Source organism: Protomyctophum parallelum (assembly GCF_964188405.1).
Source record: "Protomyctophum parallelum genome assembly, chromosome: 9".
Classification (NCBI taxonomy): domain Eukaryota; kingdom Metazoa; phylum Chordata; class Actinopteri; order Myctophiformes; family Myctophidae; genus Protomyctophum; species Protomyctophum parallelum.
This window is the reverse complement of record NC_139706.1, coordinates 28465175-28482378: the sequence shown is the minus strand read 5'-3', so window position 1 is coordinate 28482378 and position 17204 is coordinate 28465175. Positions and strand designations below refer to the sequence as shown.

The 17204-nt window shown below is 42.8% G+C and overlaps 1 protein-coding gene across 1 annotated transcript in view; it reads right to left on the bottom strand.

The window, feature by feature from the left end:
• frem2b (FRAS1 related extracellular matrix 2b) overlaps window positions 1-13329 on the bottom strand; it is a 64942-nt gene extending 51613 nt beyond the window's left edge. The window contains exons 1-2 of the mRNA XM_083773018.1: window positions 8155-13329; window positions 6903-6992 (exon numbers count right to left, since the gene is read on the bottom strand). Coding sequence (XP_083629144.1) covers window positions 6903-6992; window positions 8155-13168 — 5104 coding nt within the window. The 5' untranslated portion in view covers window positions 13169-13329. The remainder of the gene's footprint in view (window positions 1-6902; window positions 6993-8154) is intronic.
• Between the last annotated feature and the right edge of the window lie 3875 nt (window positions 13330-17204).

Genomic DNA, 17204 nt, shown 5'->3' with positions numbered 1-17204 from the left:
GCGTGTAGTATATGGGGGAGGTACAAATGAGGGTGTGTTGGTGGTACCCATCAGGTTCCAACCATGCCACCCGGGTCCGTCGGGAGAGAGATGTGACATCGTAGCCTCGCCCCAGCTGTCAGCAGCTTTTCAAAGGGCAGTGGCTGAGAGGGGCAACTCAGCCCCACTACCGGGATTCGGGGGACAAAGACACATTATCCAGGGTGATTTGTTGAGCAAAATATTTGCTACAGTGGACAAAGATACAGCAGCAGCTTCCTCTGGGTACTGTTACTTTTAGGAAATGTATTTGGAAATGTATTTGGCTGCAAATAAAATAGGATAGGATATTAGGTATTTAAAACATTGTATCTTATAGGTTTCGTTGTGTGGATCCTGTAAACTATTTCTTCTTTCAGGTTTTACAAAGCAGGTAGAAATCCTCACCACCCTGAAAATTGCTACTATATGATTGGGTCGTTAGATCTTCATAACACCTTACTATAATACATATTACACCTTATTCCACAAAGGGATAGAGGGATTTAACGTTGTAAAAGCTCCACTATGGCATTACTTCAGACATAAGGGAATGCATTGGTCATTGTGCCTGCCAGCTTATGTGTGCTTGAACAATCTCAGTTCTGCTAGAGAGACATCCTAAGGCAGGGATGACGACACACATCATCATCCAGGGGACAAGCCTGGGCCTGGGGTTTCCATACACCGGAATTTGTCTTTGCCAAGTGAACCCCGGATCCCTATCTTTACTCTGGCAGCACAACAAGAGGGAGTGAAGGACTGATAGAGCGGGATAACCCCTTTACCTCCATAAAGACAATGGCACTGACACGGCAAAGAAGCACTGGCAACTTCCAGGCCATTTTCTAATTGCATTGCTGTTGCTTCTGTTAATTACTGTACCAGAATAGTGGATTAACAGTAACACATTTGCATTTTTCACAGCCTCAACAGGCACTTATGTTTCCTGAAGCCTGTACAATTTTCACTGTCTAATTTCCTTCACATGTCGCACTACGCGATGGGAAAAGTGTTGAATTGTGATTATACACTTCATCAGACTGTACAAGTTGAATTGTCTACATGGGATGAGACTAGGTGAAACTCTTGGCATATGCAGAAGAGGACAACATGGGTTGGCAATTCTCCAAAGGCAATATTTCCTGACATCTTTCATAATACTGTATCTGTCTATAGCAGATATTATTTGACTTCTTATGCTTTTAACACATGAAGCCTGTCAAGTTGCCACAGTATATATTTCTGGTCAAGTAGTAGTATCTGTTAACACAAACATAGAACATTCATTATGACAACCAGCTCAACAGCTACACATTTGCCCAAAGTCTCTGGCACTGCCAGAGCTTCATCGTGTCATAGCGGACCATCATTGACCTTGTCACAATGAACGACCCAATTATGGCTAATGTTTTGTTGCATAATAGTGCAAGGCAACGGAATGGATTTCCCTCACAGAGTACTTGAGTTCGGATGGAAATTGCATAGAGGAAGAGGTGTATTTTTGTTTTGTCATGTGGTGAAAAACAAGCCTCAAAGTTAGTGGCATGACCTGGGCCGTGGTCCAGCAGTCCAGGCACCTACTGTAGGCACATAAGCGGCATGGCAGTGCATCGCGGGTTCGAGTCCGTTCCCAACGATCTTTGCTGCATGTCTCTCCCCATCTCTCTCCCCCTGTTTCCTGTCTATCTACACTGTAATCTATAAAGACAGAAACGCCCCAAAAATATCTTTAAAAAAATGTTAGTGGCATGAATTGAGGAAACAAGCAAGCCAGACAAATCATACTGATCAACTTATATCCTCTCTGTAATTCTGTTTCCATCAAGCAGCTGTTACCTGGGAACAGCTCTGTAATCAGCTACCAGATGTTTTATCATAACATTACATTTTCCCCCCAACAAGATGACTAACAAATATTTTATTAGCCACAGCACAGATGGACTGTGATGAGATCTCTAGTACACACACACACACACACACACACACACACACACACACACACACACACACACACACACACACACACACACACACACACACACACACACACACACACACACACACACACACACACACACACACACACACACACACACCAACCAAGGACAATAGCCCTTGCTATATAATTTCCCACAGCATTGCAGAGATGCCTATAGCAAACCATGTATGCAATATATATACCATAACTACCATAATAGTACTATAACTATGTCCCACCTAATGTAAGTCTGGGGGTAGTAATTTCATGGGGTAGAAAAACACAGACAAAACCTTTCCAGGGCTGGGAACAAGGATTATGACCAACCATACAAACATTCTACTAACTTTGATTTGCGTGCGAGTGCAACTACATGTTCTCTGTTACGTTTGCTATGCTTTGGCACGCTACAGAGAGAAATCTAATCCCTTTCGAACCTGGGATTAGGAAGGTAGGGCAAATAGAGAGATGGATTCAAACATGCATTCTGCAGTCACTGCTGTTGATCATATAGAAAACATACTGTAGGTGCTCAACATAGCACATGACGTGACACTGACGCCTGATTTTATTATTCTTCCTTGCATGCCGGTATTGCACGCCAAAACTAGCAGATCTACAAACTCACAACACGTTGCAGCATGACACATTGTGAGCTTGTAGATAGGGCGACATAGTGCGCAACTAAGTATAAGTCAGCATGAGTCACTTGTGAGAACTCAGGGCATTCATGATGACGTACACATACAGTATGTATCTCGTTTCATGGAGCAGAAATAACGAGCCATCATGCCTAGTGAGTCAGGTAAGGCAGTTTATAAATGCACTGAATATTGCAAAGGTCAGGCAGGGAAATACATTCCTCCATATTTCAAGCTGGTGCCATGTAAAGGAAAAATGAATGATCCAATGAGGAATGTGCTTCTTGTTCCAGACTGTAGATCCAATCCACCACAAAATCTGATTTATGGAATTAGAAACGTGGCAGTAAAATTCTCACTTCTCACATGGTACAGTAGAAGCATGTCATATTTGCTGACGTTGAACTTTGAAAGTAGTTCATTCTCATCCTTCCTCCTTAACCCTTTAACATGAAGGAGGGGGAGGGGAAAAGACAGACAGACAGGCAGACAGACAGACAGACTGACTGACTGACTGACTGACTGACTGACTGACTGACTGACTAAGCGAGGGACAGAAGGGACGGACAGACAGACAGATGGGAAGGGAGGATGGGAGGGAAGGGAAGGGGATAGATTGACAGGGTGGGAGGGGACAGACAGACAGACAGACAGACAGACAGACAGACAGACAGACAGACAGACAGACAGACAGACAGACAGACAGACAGACAGACAGACAGACAGACAGACAGACAGACAGACAGACAGACAGACAGACAGACAGACAGACAGACAGACAGACAGACAGACAGACAGACAGACAGACAGACAGACAGACAGACAGACAGACAGACAGACAGACAGACAGACAGACAGACAGACAGACAGACAGACAGACAGACAGACAGACAGACAGACAGACAGACAGACAGACAGACAGACAGACAGACAGAATGAGAGGGAGGATGAGTAGCATGGAATGAAAAACATAACAAAGGCCACAGCAGTCTGTCTGTCAGTTGGAACATCCCTGATGCTGACTGACTGGCTGGATTAAGTTGCTGGAGGCAGACAGAGATTGAGCTCCACAAACAACTGGCTGGGACTGCTAAGGCTTGTGTGTGTGCTTAGGTAAGCTCACCTGAATGCACCACCAGTCCTACAGAGACAGTGTGAGGGATGGAGTGCACCGAAACACAACATCTACCTGACAGCTAACATGGCGCACGTGCATGCATGCACACGTACACGAATGAACACACACAAACACACACATAGACGTGAATTTGCACACACGCAAAATCAATGCTCTGACCCTGTGTAGGAAATTAAAGCAACTCTTGTTCCAAAACTTTGTTCCTGACTTAGTCCAGGTGTGTTGTTTCTCTTCACACGGTAAACACAGAAACACAAACTAATACATGTGCGACTTCAGCCTCCAGTGATAATTCATTCAAGGCTTTGACAAGCATGACAAATGGCAAGACACACAAACTCCTCGCAGATTATGACCTCTGTCTGTCACCTGCTTTAGGCAGAACTCAACCACCCTAACCCAGAAATAAAGGACCACTGTGACTGCTTCATTTCCTAGCCAAACGGAAAACGCATTCAAGTAAGAGGTTCAATGTAAACACTTTCACAAAGTTTTGCAGACTTGTTAAGTACACAAATTATGTGAACAAAGTTCCACAAGGGGGTTTAAGATGCATTATTTGTAGCCTGGCTAATAAGCCAGACCGAATCAGCCGTTGGCGACAGTGTTATTTGAGTCTGGGTTATTAGCCAGGCTACATTATTTCTGCCTTCGTTCATTGTGTCACATTTCAATTATGTTGCCTATCTCAATGGCATGGCTATAGAAATCCAACAAATTACAATTAGATTACAATAGGTTCTCTAATGTCAATATTATACAGTATTTATCCTTGGTTAAAAGATGACAATTTTCCACCAGCTTACATTGAAAAATTGCATTATTCTGTAATCTGCAGCCAGTTTTTAAAATGCAATATTCTGCATGAGACTGTCTGAGCAAGAGTATCTCTATCTATCAAAATCACACACTTCAAGCACGCACTTAGCAAGTGATCACCACCGCACCAGGGCAGTACTACAGTAGGTCAAATAGGTATACAAATAGGCAGAGATTGGGTTATCTACAGTAACAAAGTATAATCCATCAACTCAACTAACGAGACTGAGGACCTCAACTTTATCAGGAGGAACAAGCTTGTGGCTGCATTAAAAAAAAGAGTAAAACACTCTAAACAAGGGCAAATAAATGAGTGCATGGAGATGTTTCTCATGGTGAGTGCATTCTGTAATTGCTTTCCTTTTGGATGGGCAATGTAAACAGGAACCTTAAAACAATCACTTGGGTAGAACACTGGCCTCAGTCCAGTGCTCTCAAGTTAGAGCAGAGCAAGAGCAACAATGGCAGCTGAGAGAAGGCTTTCAGCTCTATTGTTTAATTGAGCTAACAGACAGAAATACACCACACACATCATACACACCACACACATCATACACACGCACACATGCATGCAGTGTACCCCTGAACCACATAAAAACTCTTGCACACCACACACTATTATTACATTGTGAATGCATTAATTCACAGGAATTAGAATAAATTAAAGAAAGAAACATCTTACCATTCACAAGAAAAATAGCTTTTCTAATAATAATAATAGGCTAATAATAATACAGTAATAGCAACTGCAGGTGTACTTGCATTAGTATATACTGTGCCACTGAACATGAATTAAGAACTAGTGGGTTTCTTATTTCTCTTTGCTGAACATGACTATATTAGCTGTGTACTGTTTGCTGGCTGCTCCTCAAAACTGCTGTTCAAAGAGTTTGAGGCTCTATCTGGGGATTTAAGGCAGCAACCACCAGCACAGCTCAAATCCTTAAAATAATTACAGCTCTGTGGCTACCTCACAAGCTTGCGTATAATATGTAGGCCTAGGGCAGCTTCTTGCGAATGGGTCAATCGTAGAAGGCTCTCCATCACTTTACACGACCGTGTGCATGCCATTCCAATGTTCTGCAGACTGCAGCTGTTTCCTAAGTGCACTGACTGTTATCACTTGTCAGGTGATGATGCTTTCAGCTTTAACTGTCTATAAAAGGTGATGACTATGACTGACAAGCATATGTTTGACATCTGACGATAAGATGTGCCAGGTGTAAGGTCCTTTTGAAAGTCTGAAATACTTTATGTAAACAATGTTTTAGAAGGAATCTGTATTAACATTATTAACATAGCAGTATTAGCATGCAGACTTGTACAAATTCATTGTGTCTACCTACAGAGTATTGAGACAACCCTTCAAGTTAATTGTGTGCATGTGTGTGAGAGAGAGAGAGAGAGAGAGAGAGAGAGAGAGAGAGAGAGAGAGAGAGAGAGAGAGAGAGAGAGAGAGAGAGAGAGAGAGAGAGAGAGAAGAACTATCAAGAGAAAGAGAGAGAGATCCATAACAAATAATCCAATTGAGCAAAAATAAAAAGGCATTGAATAGAATTAACTAAACATCAATGCCTTCGCCACCACAAGCCACACAGATAAAAGTCCTGGCATTCAGTGTCTCGATCTTCTCAATAAAGCGGCGTCTAATTTTAGTCAACACACTCATTATCCCCCCCATCCACCTGTTGGCATTGCGGTTAACCTGTCTATTATTTCGCTGAAGCCACAGATTAGTCCCAAGTTGAGGGATGGGGAAATGCATTTAGGGGGCCCACTGATATGCCTGTGGGAAAAGAGAGGGCCTCTGTCAGTGGGATCCTTTGTGTTCCCTCATCACCCCAGAAGGGTAGAAGAAAGGAGACACTGTCAGGCATGCTACTTCGACTAACATGCGACACCAGCGTTATCATCTCGAACCATACACAGGGCCTCATCACTTGCATACCTAACAGTGAAAGCCTTTATCTTTCCTAATTCAAGACTGGTTCATATTGTTGGGATGTTGGTGGCCTGAGTGTCACTAAGTAGCCTAAACAGACCATCTTATTGTGTGTAAAGCCAGAAGCTGTCACCAGTATTTCAAGGAGATTCACCATGAAGAAAGATATCCTGGAATGTTAAAGGACAGCTCTGATATCCATACAAATATATTATTTTAACATTGGCTGTTTGCACGAGATGGAAAATTGTACTCTTCAATAAGCTTCATTGAATCAATTTGTTTGCTACTACATAGCATAGATGCTGTCCAATCTTCTTGAAATATCAAATTATATTTGGTAATGTATGCAATTGAACTTACCCTTGTCCTCAATGGAGAAATGGAAGATGTCATTAGTTGCATTGTCATGGTCCGTCAGAACATAGCATATCTTCATGTCATCAATGTCAGCTAAAATAAAAAAGGCAAATATTGATATAATAAAATGATGATGATAAATAATAAATATATTTATTTCATGAATATCACACAAATAATATTTGGCAAAGTAGGATTCCTCCCCTATTTAGACTTAATGGACATAAATGTCCAGAGGTTTAAAGACTATCTACAGTCGGCTGACTCGGCTTGACAATTGCTTTTAAAGGCAAGCCAAGACTGCTTGACAAATTGTCTCCCGAATGACACACTGAGCATTAAGGAACAACAAACTACACTCCAGGGGCTTTACCACAGTCTTCTGTTTTACTATTTAAAATATAGTGGGTTCTATACATCCATACAATCTGACAGAATGTGAAGTTCACACTAGCCCTTGCTATATATCTTCAATATTTAATGTCAATCCTTTCCTCTCAAATCTGCTGGCTCATAAATATTCATAGCCACAATTTCAAATATCCATGATGGGAAATAGTGACTTTATTTGCTGTCTGTTTATCCCTGCAAGCTCTCTTGAAATATTAAACATGTCTCCTGAGAAGAGCGTCTTCAGAGTGATTCAATAACTGCAAGCAGGAGGTACATGGTGTACACTGTACACTGATCTCGCTTGCCTGAAAGTGTTTAGGAATATCACACACACAGTACACACAGTGCGTGCGTGCGTGCATGCATGCGTGTCTGAGTGCGTGCAAAACCTTTGAATTAAAACTCAGTTTATAAAGAACAGAACAGAACAGAACTTACAGGAAAAGTTAGCCATGGGACAAGAAAGAACTGATTGACCTTCTTTCCAGTTCACACCCACTTTCTGCTTGGGGTTTCATTGGGCTGAGTTCAGAGCTACTGGTTGACGTTCCAGTCCACCACCCACGTGGGGCATCATCGCACTGTGCTGCAGTATAGTCGGACCCTCTGTCATTGGTCAATGCCCATGATTTCTGGTTTTATAACCACGCTACTTTACAGTTGTCAGTAGTAAATGAATAAATGCAATAATATACTGTAAATTTATTAGGTGAAATCTTGGATATGGATTTGAACCTGCTGAGCTCTCAGTCTGTACTCTACCAAGTGCATTTCATAGTTATTTTATTTATGATAAGCCTGAGCAAAGCTTTGCAAATATAGTAAATATAGTTTATTCCCAGTAGTAATAAAATACACTTACCTTGAGTAAAGGTGGTGACAGTAGCATTCCCTCTGCCGAGGTTGATGAGGTAACCATGCTCTGCTCCCACAGTGACCTTGAAGGTCACTGAATCCTGTAGGCTGTCTCTGTCCTCCGCCTTCAGTGTCTTACTAGTAATCAAGAAGCCCAGATGACCAGTGTCTAAACCCCTCAATGTTGGGGCACCCTTGTTCACCAGTATCTGTGGCACTCCATTATCCACAGAGAAGACGGTGATCTTCATCACCTGAGGTTTACGAGTCTCAAATACTGTATCCGGAAACACATAGAAGTCTGTGTGAGTGCCATCAGTGACAGTGAAGGAGAAGCTGTCCTCAGCAGTCTCAGTGCCATCATGCTTGTAACTGATCAAGTTCTCATTCAGGTCCTGCTTGGTGAAGGTGGTGACAGGCCTGGTGTTATTGAAAAGCAGGCGTCCGTGCACAGGGATCTGAGTGACTGTGAATTTCAACAGTCGGTCTGCAGTGTCCCTATCTTCCACTGTAAGCTCAAAGGGAGTGATGAGTTTGTTCTCACCCTCGGTTACTACCAGGCCATGCACTGTTACGACAGGCTTTTTATTGTCCACATCACTGATGGAGACACGGAATGTGCGGAACACCGGGTTGTAACCATCGGTTACCTCAAATTCAAAGCTATCCATCTTCACTTCATCGTCGGCCGTGTGGATGTAATAGATTTTGTTTCCAGCGAGCTGGAGCTGCGAGAAGGATGTGATGGGCATCCCAGGGGTGTCAGTACATTCCAGGTGTCCTCTCATTGGGGCTCGGGTGATTGTGAAGACCAGGTATTCGTCTGGGCTGTTCAGGTCACTGGTACTGAGTAGGTCAGTGGTCAGGGTCACCCTGCCTCCCTCTTTGAGGGAAACGCCTTTACTGACAACATCTGGAAAAACCATGTCAATGCCACCCACAGTGACATAGAAGTACCTGTCAATCAAAGGGTTGAGGCCATCCGTCACATCGAATTTGATAAGGTCACGAATCCCCTCTTGTCCATTGTGAATATACACAATCAATCCCTGGTCCACTTCGCTCTGTGTAAAGTTCATTCCAACTGTGATATTTTGGAATGTCCCATAAGGCGTTGCCATTTGCAAATAACCCTGGCCAGGCCCATAGCGGACAATATATGTAAGTGTGCTGTCATCAGAGTCCAAATCAGTGGCTTTCAAATCATTATTGCTTATGATTTTCACGTCACCAATCTCTATCTCAAGTCCATCATTGATTGCCATTCTCGGAGTTTCATCATCTATGGGGATAATCATAACTATTACGGTTTTCTCCACCTTGAATTTACCATCTGTCAGGAGGACATCAAAGCTGTCCTCTGTGGTCTCTGAGTCATCATGTTCGTATACAATGCTGGAGGCCTCCCTGATCTGATCCAAGGTAAAGTTTGTGACTGGTACAGTGCCAGTAGTGAGCTGATTGAGAATATTTCCATGCTTGGGTGGTATCGTGATAATGAATGTCAACTCATCGAAGGGGATATCTCCATCAGCACCATTTAGGATGGGTGTGTCAATCACTATGTTCATACCTTCCATAACAACAAACTCTCTCATGTAAATCTCAGGATTTTCATCATTAGCGGGTATTATGGAAATAGGGAAGAAGTGCCTCTCAGAGAAATTAATTCCATCAGAGCATCTGAATGTAAACCTGTCCTCCACTGGTTCTACTCCTTTATGAATACTTTGAACATAGTAAATGTGATTCTGTCGGATGTCCTTAATGGTGAAAGCACTAATAGCTGTCCCTGACCTGGACTTCTCTGAGCCTGGGGCTGGGGAGATATTTTCCACATAGCCAGAGGTTGACTGGACAATAATTGTGCAAAGGAGGTCATCAGTGAGCGTGTCCACATCATCAGCGCTTATATGAAGGATGTCAATCATATTTTTCTCTCCTTCAACAACAGTAAACTGCGGCCCCACAAAGACCTCCGGGGCTTGGCTGTCTAACGGAAGAATAGTGACATGAACTCTGACACCGGAGACCATATTACCCCCTACAGTCCACTCGTCAGACATGTCAGTCAGTGTGAGATTAAAGTAATCATCCTTTGTGGTAAAGCCCAGTTCTCCACTGGTGTGTGCATAGACCACCAGACCATTGATGATGTCAGCCTGGGTGAACCTGCCTGAGGGGACACCTCTCACTAGGATTTCACCAAAGTCTGGTGGGTCCTCCACAATGAAGGTCAAGCGCAGGTCGTCTGTGTCCTCATCCCTTCCTTGAATAACATTGGTCGTGATTTCTGTTGCACCGTTTTCCAATACATCGATATAAGAGCCAATCGTGCCAGGTGGGAGGCTGATAGTCGGTGTCTCATCATCAATGGGCTTCACAGTAACCCTGATAGTAATTGAAACAACGTGGACACCATCACTGACATCTATCTGTACTGAATCAGCTGTTGATTCATCACCATTATGAATGTAGGACACACTACCACCAGCAATGTCATCAAGGCTGAAAGTGTCGCCTTTTGTCATATCAGTGAAAGTAAACTTGATATGGCCATGTAGCGGAGGCTGAGTGACGGTAAACAATATCTGTTTACTGTCTGTGTCTGTGTCTGTGGTGTCCAGCTCTGCACTTGTAATGATGTGTGTGCCGCGTTCAAACACTGTGAAGCCAGTGTTAGTTATCTGGGGTGGATTATTGTCAACTGGCTGTAGAACTATGGTGAAATCCCCAGGTACGCTATTTCCAGAGGTATCTTCCACAGAGTACTTGAATTGCACAACATGAGTAGTGATTCCTAGCTCAAGGTCTGGGGGTTTGTAAGCTATTTTGTGGTGGTTAATCTGTGCCTGAGTGAAGGTTGTGACTTCAGTTCCTGGTCTTTCGGTTAACACAATGGATCCCAATATAACAGGGCTGTTCTTGTCTGTATCTGTCGGTGGCTGGGTGATAATGTATTTAAGATCCCTATCTTCCGAGTCCAGGTCAGTGTAGCGGAGGAATTTTTTGCGAAAGTAAGTGAGCTGATATTCGTGTACAGTCATCTGCAGAGAAGTGCCAGGATACAGTTCAGGGGGGATGTCATCAATGGGTAGTACCTTAATGATGAATGAGCTCTCACTAGACTGGTTAGGCGGATCATTGTCATCTTGAACTCTGAACACAAACTGATCCATGACTGTGCTGGTGCTGTGAGGTCCTATATGCTTGTAAAACAGTTTACCATCAGTAATGTCTTGCTGCAGCCACTCTGTTATTACTTTCTCATATAGTTCATCCTCAGCATTAAACCGCCATGTCGATGGGTCTTCTGGGGCCTCAGACTGGCGGAGCAGTACTTCTCCAACAGTGGAAAAGGGAGGCTCTATAGTGAATCTTATAGTAGAATCCTCTGAGTCTATGTCTGCTGCGCTGAGCATAACAGGGGAAATTGGCATCATTTGGTTTTTGAACAAAATCAAACCAGTGTTGGCATTGATAATAGGAGGCTCATCATCAGTTGGCACAACAGTGATAGGAAACAGAAATTCCACCTCATTTATGCCATCAGTCATCCTGAAAATAATATTGTCACTATATGTATCACTTCCGTCATGTTGGTAAATAACAACACCTGCATCAAGGTCTGTAGGGGTGAAAAATTTCCTCCTTGAGCCCAAAACAGTCAGCTCTCCATGTCGAAGCCCATCAATTACACTGACTCTAACTTTGTCTAAATTGTCCTCATCACTGATTTCAAGATTATGTGAACTTGACAGCGGCCTGGATTGCCCCTCATACAGCAATTGTCCAGTATTCTTTGTCACCACGGGGGCCAACGTGTTCATAGGTTTAACAACAATCATGAAAGCAAACGGGTCAGACACAGCCCCATCTGTATCCACAACCTCAAACTCAATTTGGAAAATGCGCTCAGTGTCTGAATCCACAGCAGGAGGTTTGTAAGCTATTTTCAGGTCTTTGAGATCTGCTTGATAAAATGAAGTTATTGGCAAATTCCTATCATCAGTGCTCACTATGTACCCTTCCTCAAATGACAGAGGGGATGTGATATTGAAAATTAAATCATCCGGATTAGATTCAACATCCTCCGCAGCCAACATATCACTGGTTATAGCTGTCATTACAAACTGGTCCACCTCCATCATCATCATTGCTACAAAACTAGGTTTAGGAGCACTATTTTCTTCCCCTTCTTTAATTCGCACCAAGATTTGGAAAAATTCCTGTTTGAGCAAATTGCCTTCTTTATCCTGTAATTCTACAAGCATTGGGATATAATCTCTGTTTGGTGATTTGAAAGCAAAAGTGTGCTGATAACGGATATTCATCCTTGTGAATTCATCACAGTCAACCATCTTTCCAAGATTGCTCTCATCCACAAGTCTCCCATATCTGGGCAGCGCGCTGTCACTGGAGAGAGACGCTATTTTGCATTGGTGTGCGCTTCTATCAAATGTGAACTCTAAAATCTTTCTATCAATAGGGTTGCTGGTGCCCAGTAGCCTGTCCACCGTGAGTGGCATATTTTTGGTTAGCACTTCCAATTGTGTGAAAACTACTTCCACCTCCATCATAAACGGAATTATAATTGTGTCCGTTTGAGTGTCATACCTGAGTTGTAACCTCACCCTATCCCTCGGAGGGCTCCTAGAACCGAAGTGAGAATACTTCACGTCGTTTGGACCGAATTCGCATGGAAACTTTTTTGGAGACAGGTGTCCGGGTCTTTGAGACAAGGGATCATGGTCGAGAACTGTTATGCTGCATTTGTCACCAGGCTGGACTTGAATAACCAAGTCGTTGATTGGATCGATAAAGACGGATCTCCCAAAAGGCACGCGTATTCCATTGTTGGCAACCAATATCGCATCCTCTGACAGCTCGGATCTCAAGGCATAGGATAATCCATAACTGTCAAAAATCTGCGCAACCGCACCACCTGTCAGAATGGCGGCAATCAGAATAATAAAAGCAGCACCAGTCCTGTGCAGATGCGGGGAAATAATCCAAGCCATTTGTAGTGTAAAGCCACAGAGAAGACTCCTTGAAGTTTCAACATAAACCCCTAAAACGAAGTGCAGTGGTTAAAGTTGCCAGAATATACACTGTGAGTCGAAAAACATCCCGCACCTATCCGTGCTAAGGTGCATCATTCTCTTGCAGCAGCTGTTCAGTGTTCACAGAATCACAGATAACCTAAACTTCCCACTCTCACAAAGCTGGAGTAAAGGCAGTAGGCTATACGCCCTCCTTCTTACCGATTGGTTGATATTCACGGTGGAATGCATTTCTTTGATTTTAAATGGGTGTGGGCAGTGTCATTCTGGACAGGACTTCAAGAGAAGACAGCACCGCGTGGGGTGGATTGATCGGAGCAGGTTGGATTATACTTTTTTTTTTTTTTTTAAGAAAGAAAAAAAGTTTGGGGGTTACTATGAAATTGCAATTACAATTGATTAATTTTCTTGTTACCTAAATGAAGATGGACTATTTGATTCATTCAACTACATACACAATTGTAGCACCAGATTGACTGTGCTATTTGTTAATATAATAGGCTATGCAGTTATAGGCCATACTCTCGTAGACTGCTTTCAGAACCACCGATAATTACCTCGATCAAGGTGACAAAAGAACAGTGGAAAAATTACTCACATTCCTCTTATGCCCAGTTTAGTGTGTGTGTGTGTGTGTGTGTGTGTGTGTGTGTGTGTGTGTGTGTGTGTGTGTGTGTGTGTGTGCGCGCGCGCGCGTGCTTGTGCGTGTGCGTGTGTGTGTGTGTGTGTGTGTGTGTGTGTGTGTGTGTGTGTGTGTGTGTGTGTGTGTGACTGTGTTTGTGTGTGTGTGTGTGTGTGTGTGTGTGTGCCCCCCATAGCGATGATTTGATTGGATGAGTTTGATTGATTGATTGATTGAAGTATTTATTATGAAGTATTTAACATGAGAATTACAGTACAGAAAAGCTTCAAAAGTGAGGACAGGAAAGCGAGGACGCCCCTCACTTCACACGGGTCAGATTTTTTGAGCGGTGCCTCCGCTCCATTACGCAGCTATGTGTGTCCCTATGTGTGGGCGTGTTCCTGAGGTCTGGATGTTCCGGGGACCCCCACATGGTAACTGTCATTTCTCGGACCCAGTAAGGCTCACCGGAACCGGGCCGCCCCCCCCTGGGCGCGTTCCTGGGGGTCTGGATGTTCCGGGGACCCCCACACGGTAACTCTGTCATTTCTCAAAGTTTCTTTCCAAAAATAATCAAAGTACGTACATTACAGAGCACACACAGTACACTACAATACAGTACAGAGCACAGTACAATAACTATAACAATACATGTATAGTTGCACCGCTCACTTCACACAGGTGTGATTTTTACTTAGAAGTATCACTATAGGCCCAGGCCGTAGCGTAACGGTCTGGGCACCGGACTGGTAATCCAGTCGCAGTGTGCCGCGGGTTCGACTCCCGGACCCGACACGGCCCTTACTGCATGTCATCCCCCCATCTCTCTCCCGTTTCCTGTCAGCCTACTGTCTGTCCCTTCAAAAATCAATAAAAGGCGTAAGCCGCAAAACAATATCTTAAAAAAATAAAAATAAGTATCACTATAGGCCTACTTGTATAAGAATAAAAGTCTGGAATTCTAAATGTACTTGCGTAAAAGTACAAAAGTATCAAAATGAATTTAAAGTAGCCTACCAAAAGTAGGCTACTCATTATGCAGAATGTCCCATTTCACAAAATAGTCAATCTACAAGCTCTCAATGCGTAGCATCGCAAAGCATTGTGAGGTTGTATACTGCTATTTTCAAATGGCCAAAATGTATTTATATTATTACAAAACTATATTATAGTTTTGTAATAATAATCAAAGTGTACTATATAGCCTAATATTTGCATCCGATGTAGTGTAGTAGAAGTAGCCTACTGGAAATGTGAAATACTCCAGGAAAGTGAAAAATAAATAAATACCTCAAAATTGTACTTAAGTACAGTACTTGAGTAAATGTACTTTGTTACTTTACAGTTACACCACTGCAAAATAATATAAATCAATTCAGATGCAAATTGTCTAGACTCCAGAAGCTATGGAGACAAACTTTGTCTCCCCCTGGTGTGTGATACCATACCACACACACAAACACAAACGCACGCACGCACGCACGCACACGCACACACGCACGCACTCAGGCACGCACACACACACACACACACACACACACACACACACACACACACACACACACACACACACACACACACACTGTTGCTGTGATCTGAGTTTCAAGATTCAAGATATATATATATGTTGCACTTCATAAATGAGCACAAAACAGAAAACATGTGGTTTCTTTTCCAACGTAGTAGTAGCAACAATAACAATAACAGCAGCAATAATAACATTTACAAAGGAAATTATGAATGATTGATTGGAGGTTTGATTGATTGATTGAATACTTTATTAACATGATTATTAACAGTACACGTACAGGTACAGTAAAGTTATGCTAAAAGGATAACACCACAAAAAGCCCCAGGAGCTTGTTTCCATTGTAGTAATTCTTACATTGTGGTGCTCTAAAGGTGCTGTATAGGTCCAACTTCTGAACATTAAAGGCCTACATACTACTATCATGTATATTAGCATCTACCATCTACACTATACTTACTAGATAGATATATGCCTTCTTGTCCTTGTGGTTCTCATTTTGTACCAAGCAAGAACCCATCAGGATACACATAAATACACAATACATAGACAGATCACACAATACATTATTACTACACAGCTCCTCTCTTGCAGAGAGGAAACAAGAAAGGCTACATTGCCCTAGCTTGCAACATTGGTACATACATTGTACCGTCGTCCTGATGGTAAAAGATGGTATTGACTCTATAACGGATGCATTCCATACAGCAATAGCTTTCCCCTCCTATCCCGGAGTACCCGGGTCTCATGCATTGCTGTCATACTCTCAAGTCGTATCCCAGTTATCTTGCTGGATAGGATACATTGATGATTTTTTTTTTTTTTTTTAAGATTTTTTTTTTGCAGCTTACGCCTTTTTTTTTTTTTTTTTAAGGGACAGATAGTAGGCTGACAGGAAACAGGAGAGAGATGGGGGGATGACATGCGGTAAAGGCCGTGTCGGTTCGGGAGTCGAACCCGCGGCACACCGCGACTGGATCACCAGTCCGGTGCCCAGACCGTTACGCTACGGCCTGGGCCTACATTGATGATTTTGTGGAGTTTGTTCTTATTTACCAATGATAATGAGCCATACCAGGAAACGGAACAAAAAGTGAATGCACTCTCCACAAAGGATTGATGGAATCATTCAACTTTTTTCCACATTATAGCCTACTGTCTCAGTCTGCACATAAAATGCAGCATCTGCTGACTTTCTCATATCATATAGGCATGTTGGAATTCCATTTCAGCTTGGAATCAACCATTGTAACCATGTACTTGTATTCCTCCACAGTCACTACCTCATCCCCATCAATGTCTATTACTATGGTGTGCATTGAGCACTAATCCTAAAATCAAATATAACCTCCTTAGTTTTCTTAATATTCACTGAAGGAAGTTACTCTTGCACCAACCAGCAAACTCATTCACTGTTCTTCGATAGCTTATCTCATCAATCAATCATCCTCAATCAGACCAACAATTGCTGTATGTCTGTGTGTGCTTGCGTGCGTGCATGGAATGGAGGTAGTTAGCCAGTGGAGTACCACCATCGCATCCACACACAGCATACCTTCACTGTTGCTGGTGAACAACTGTCAATTGTTCCATCCTTCATATCCCTGAGGAGCATTCTCTTTGAAGACAACAGCATTGATAATGAGGTCCAGAACAGAATCAAGCAGGCATCAGCTGCCTTTGGGAGACTCTAGTGTCAGGTCTTTCAAATCAAGAACCTTCATGTCCGCACGTACGGTAGATCTGTGGGTAACTTACAGCCACCACTCAAATCCCTAGAGCAAATATATGCTGCCTTCAGCGCATCCTTGGAGTTACCTGTGTGATCGTGTATGAGTATTATT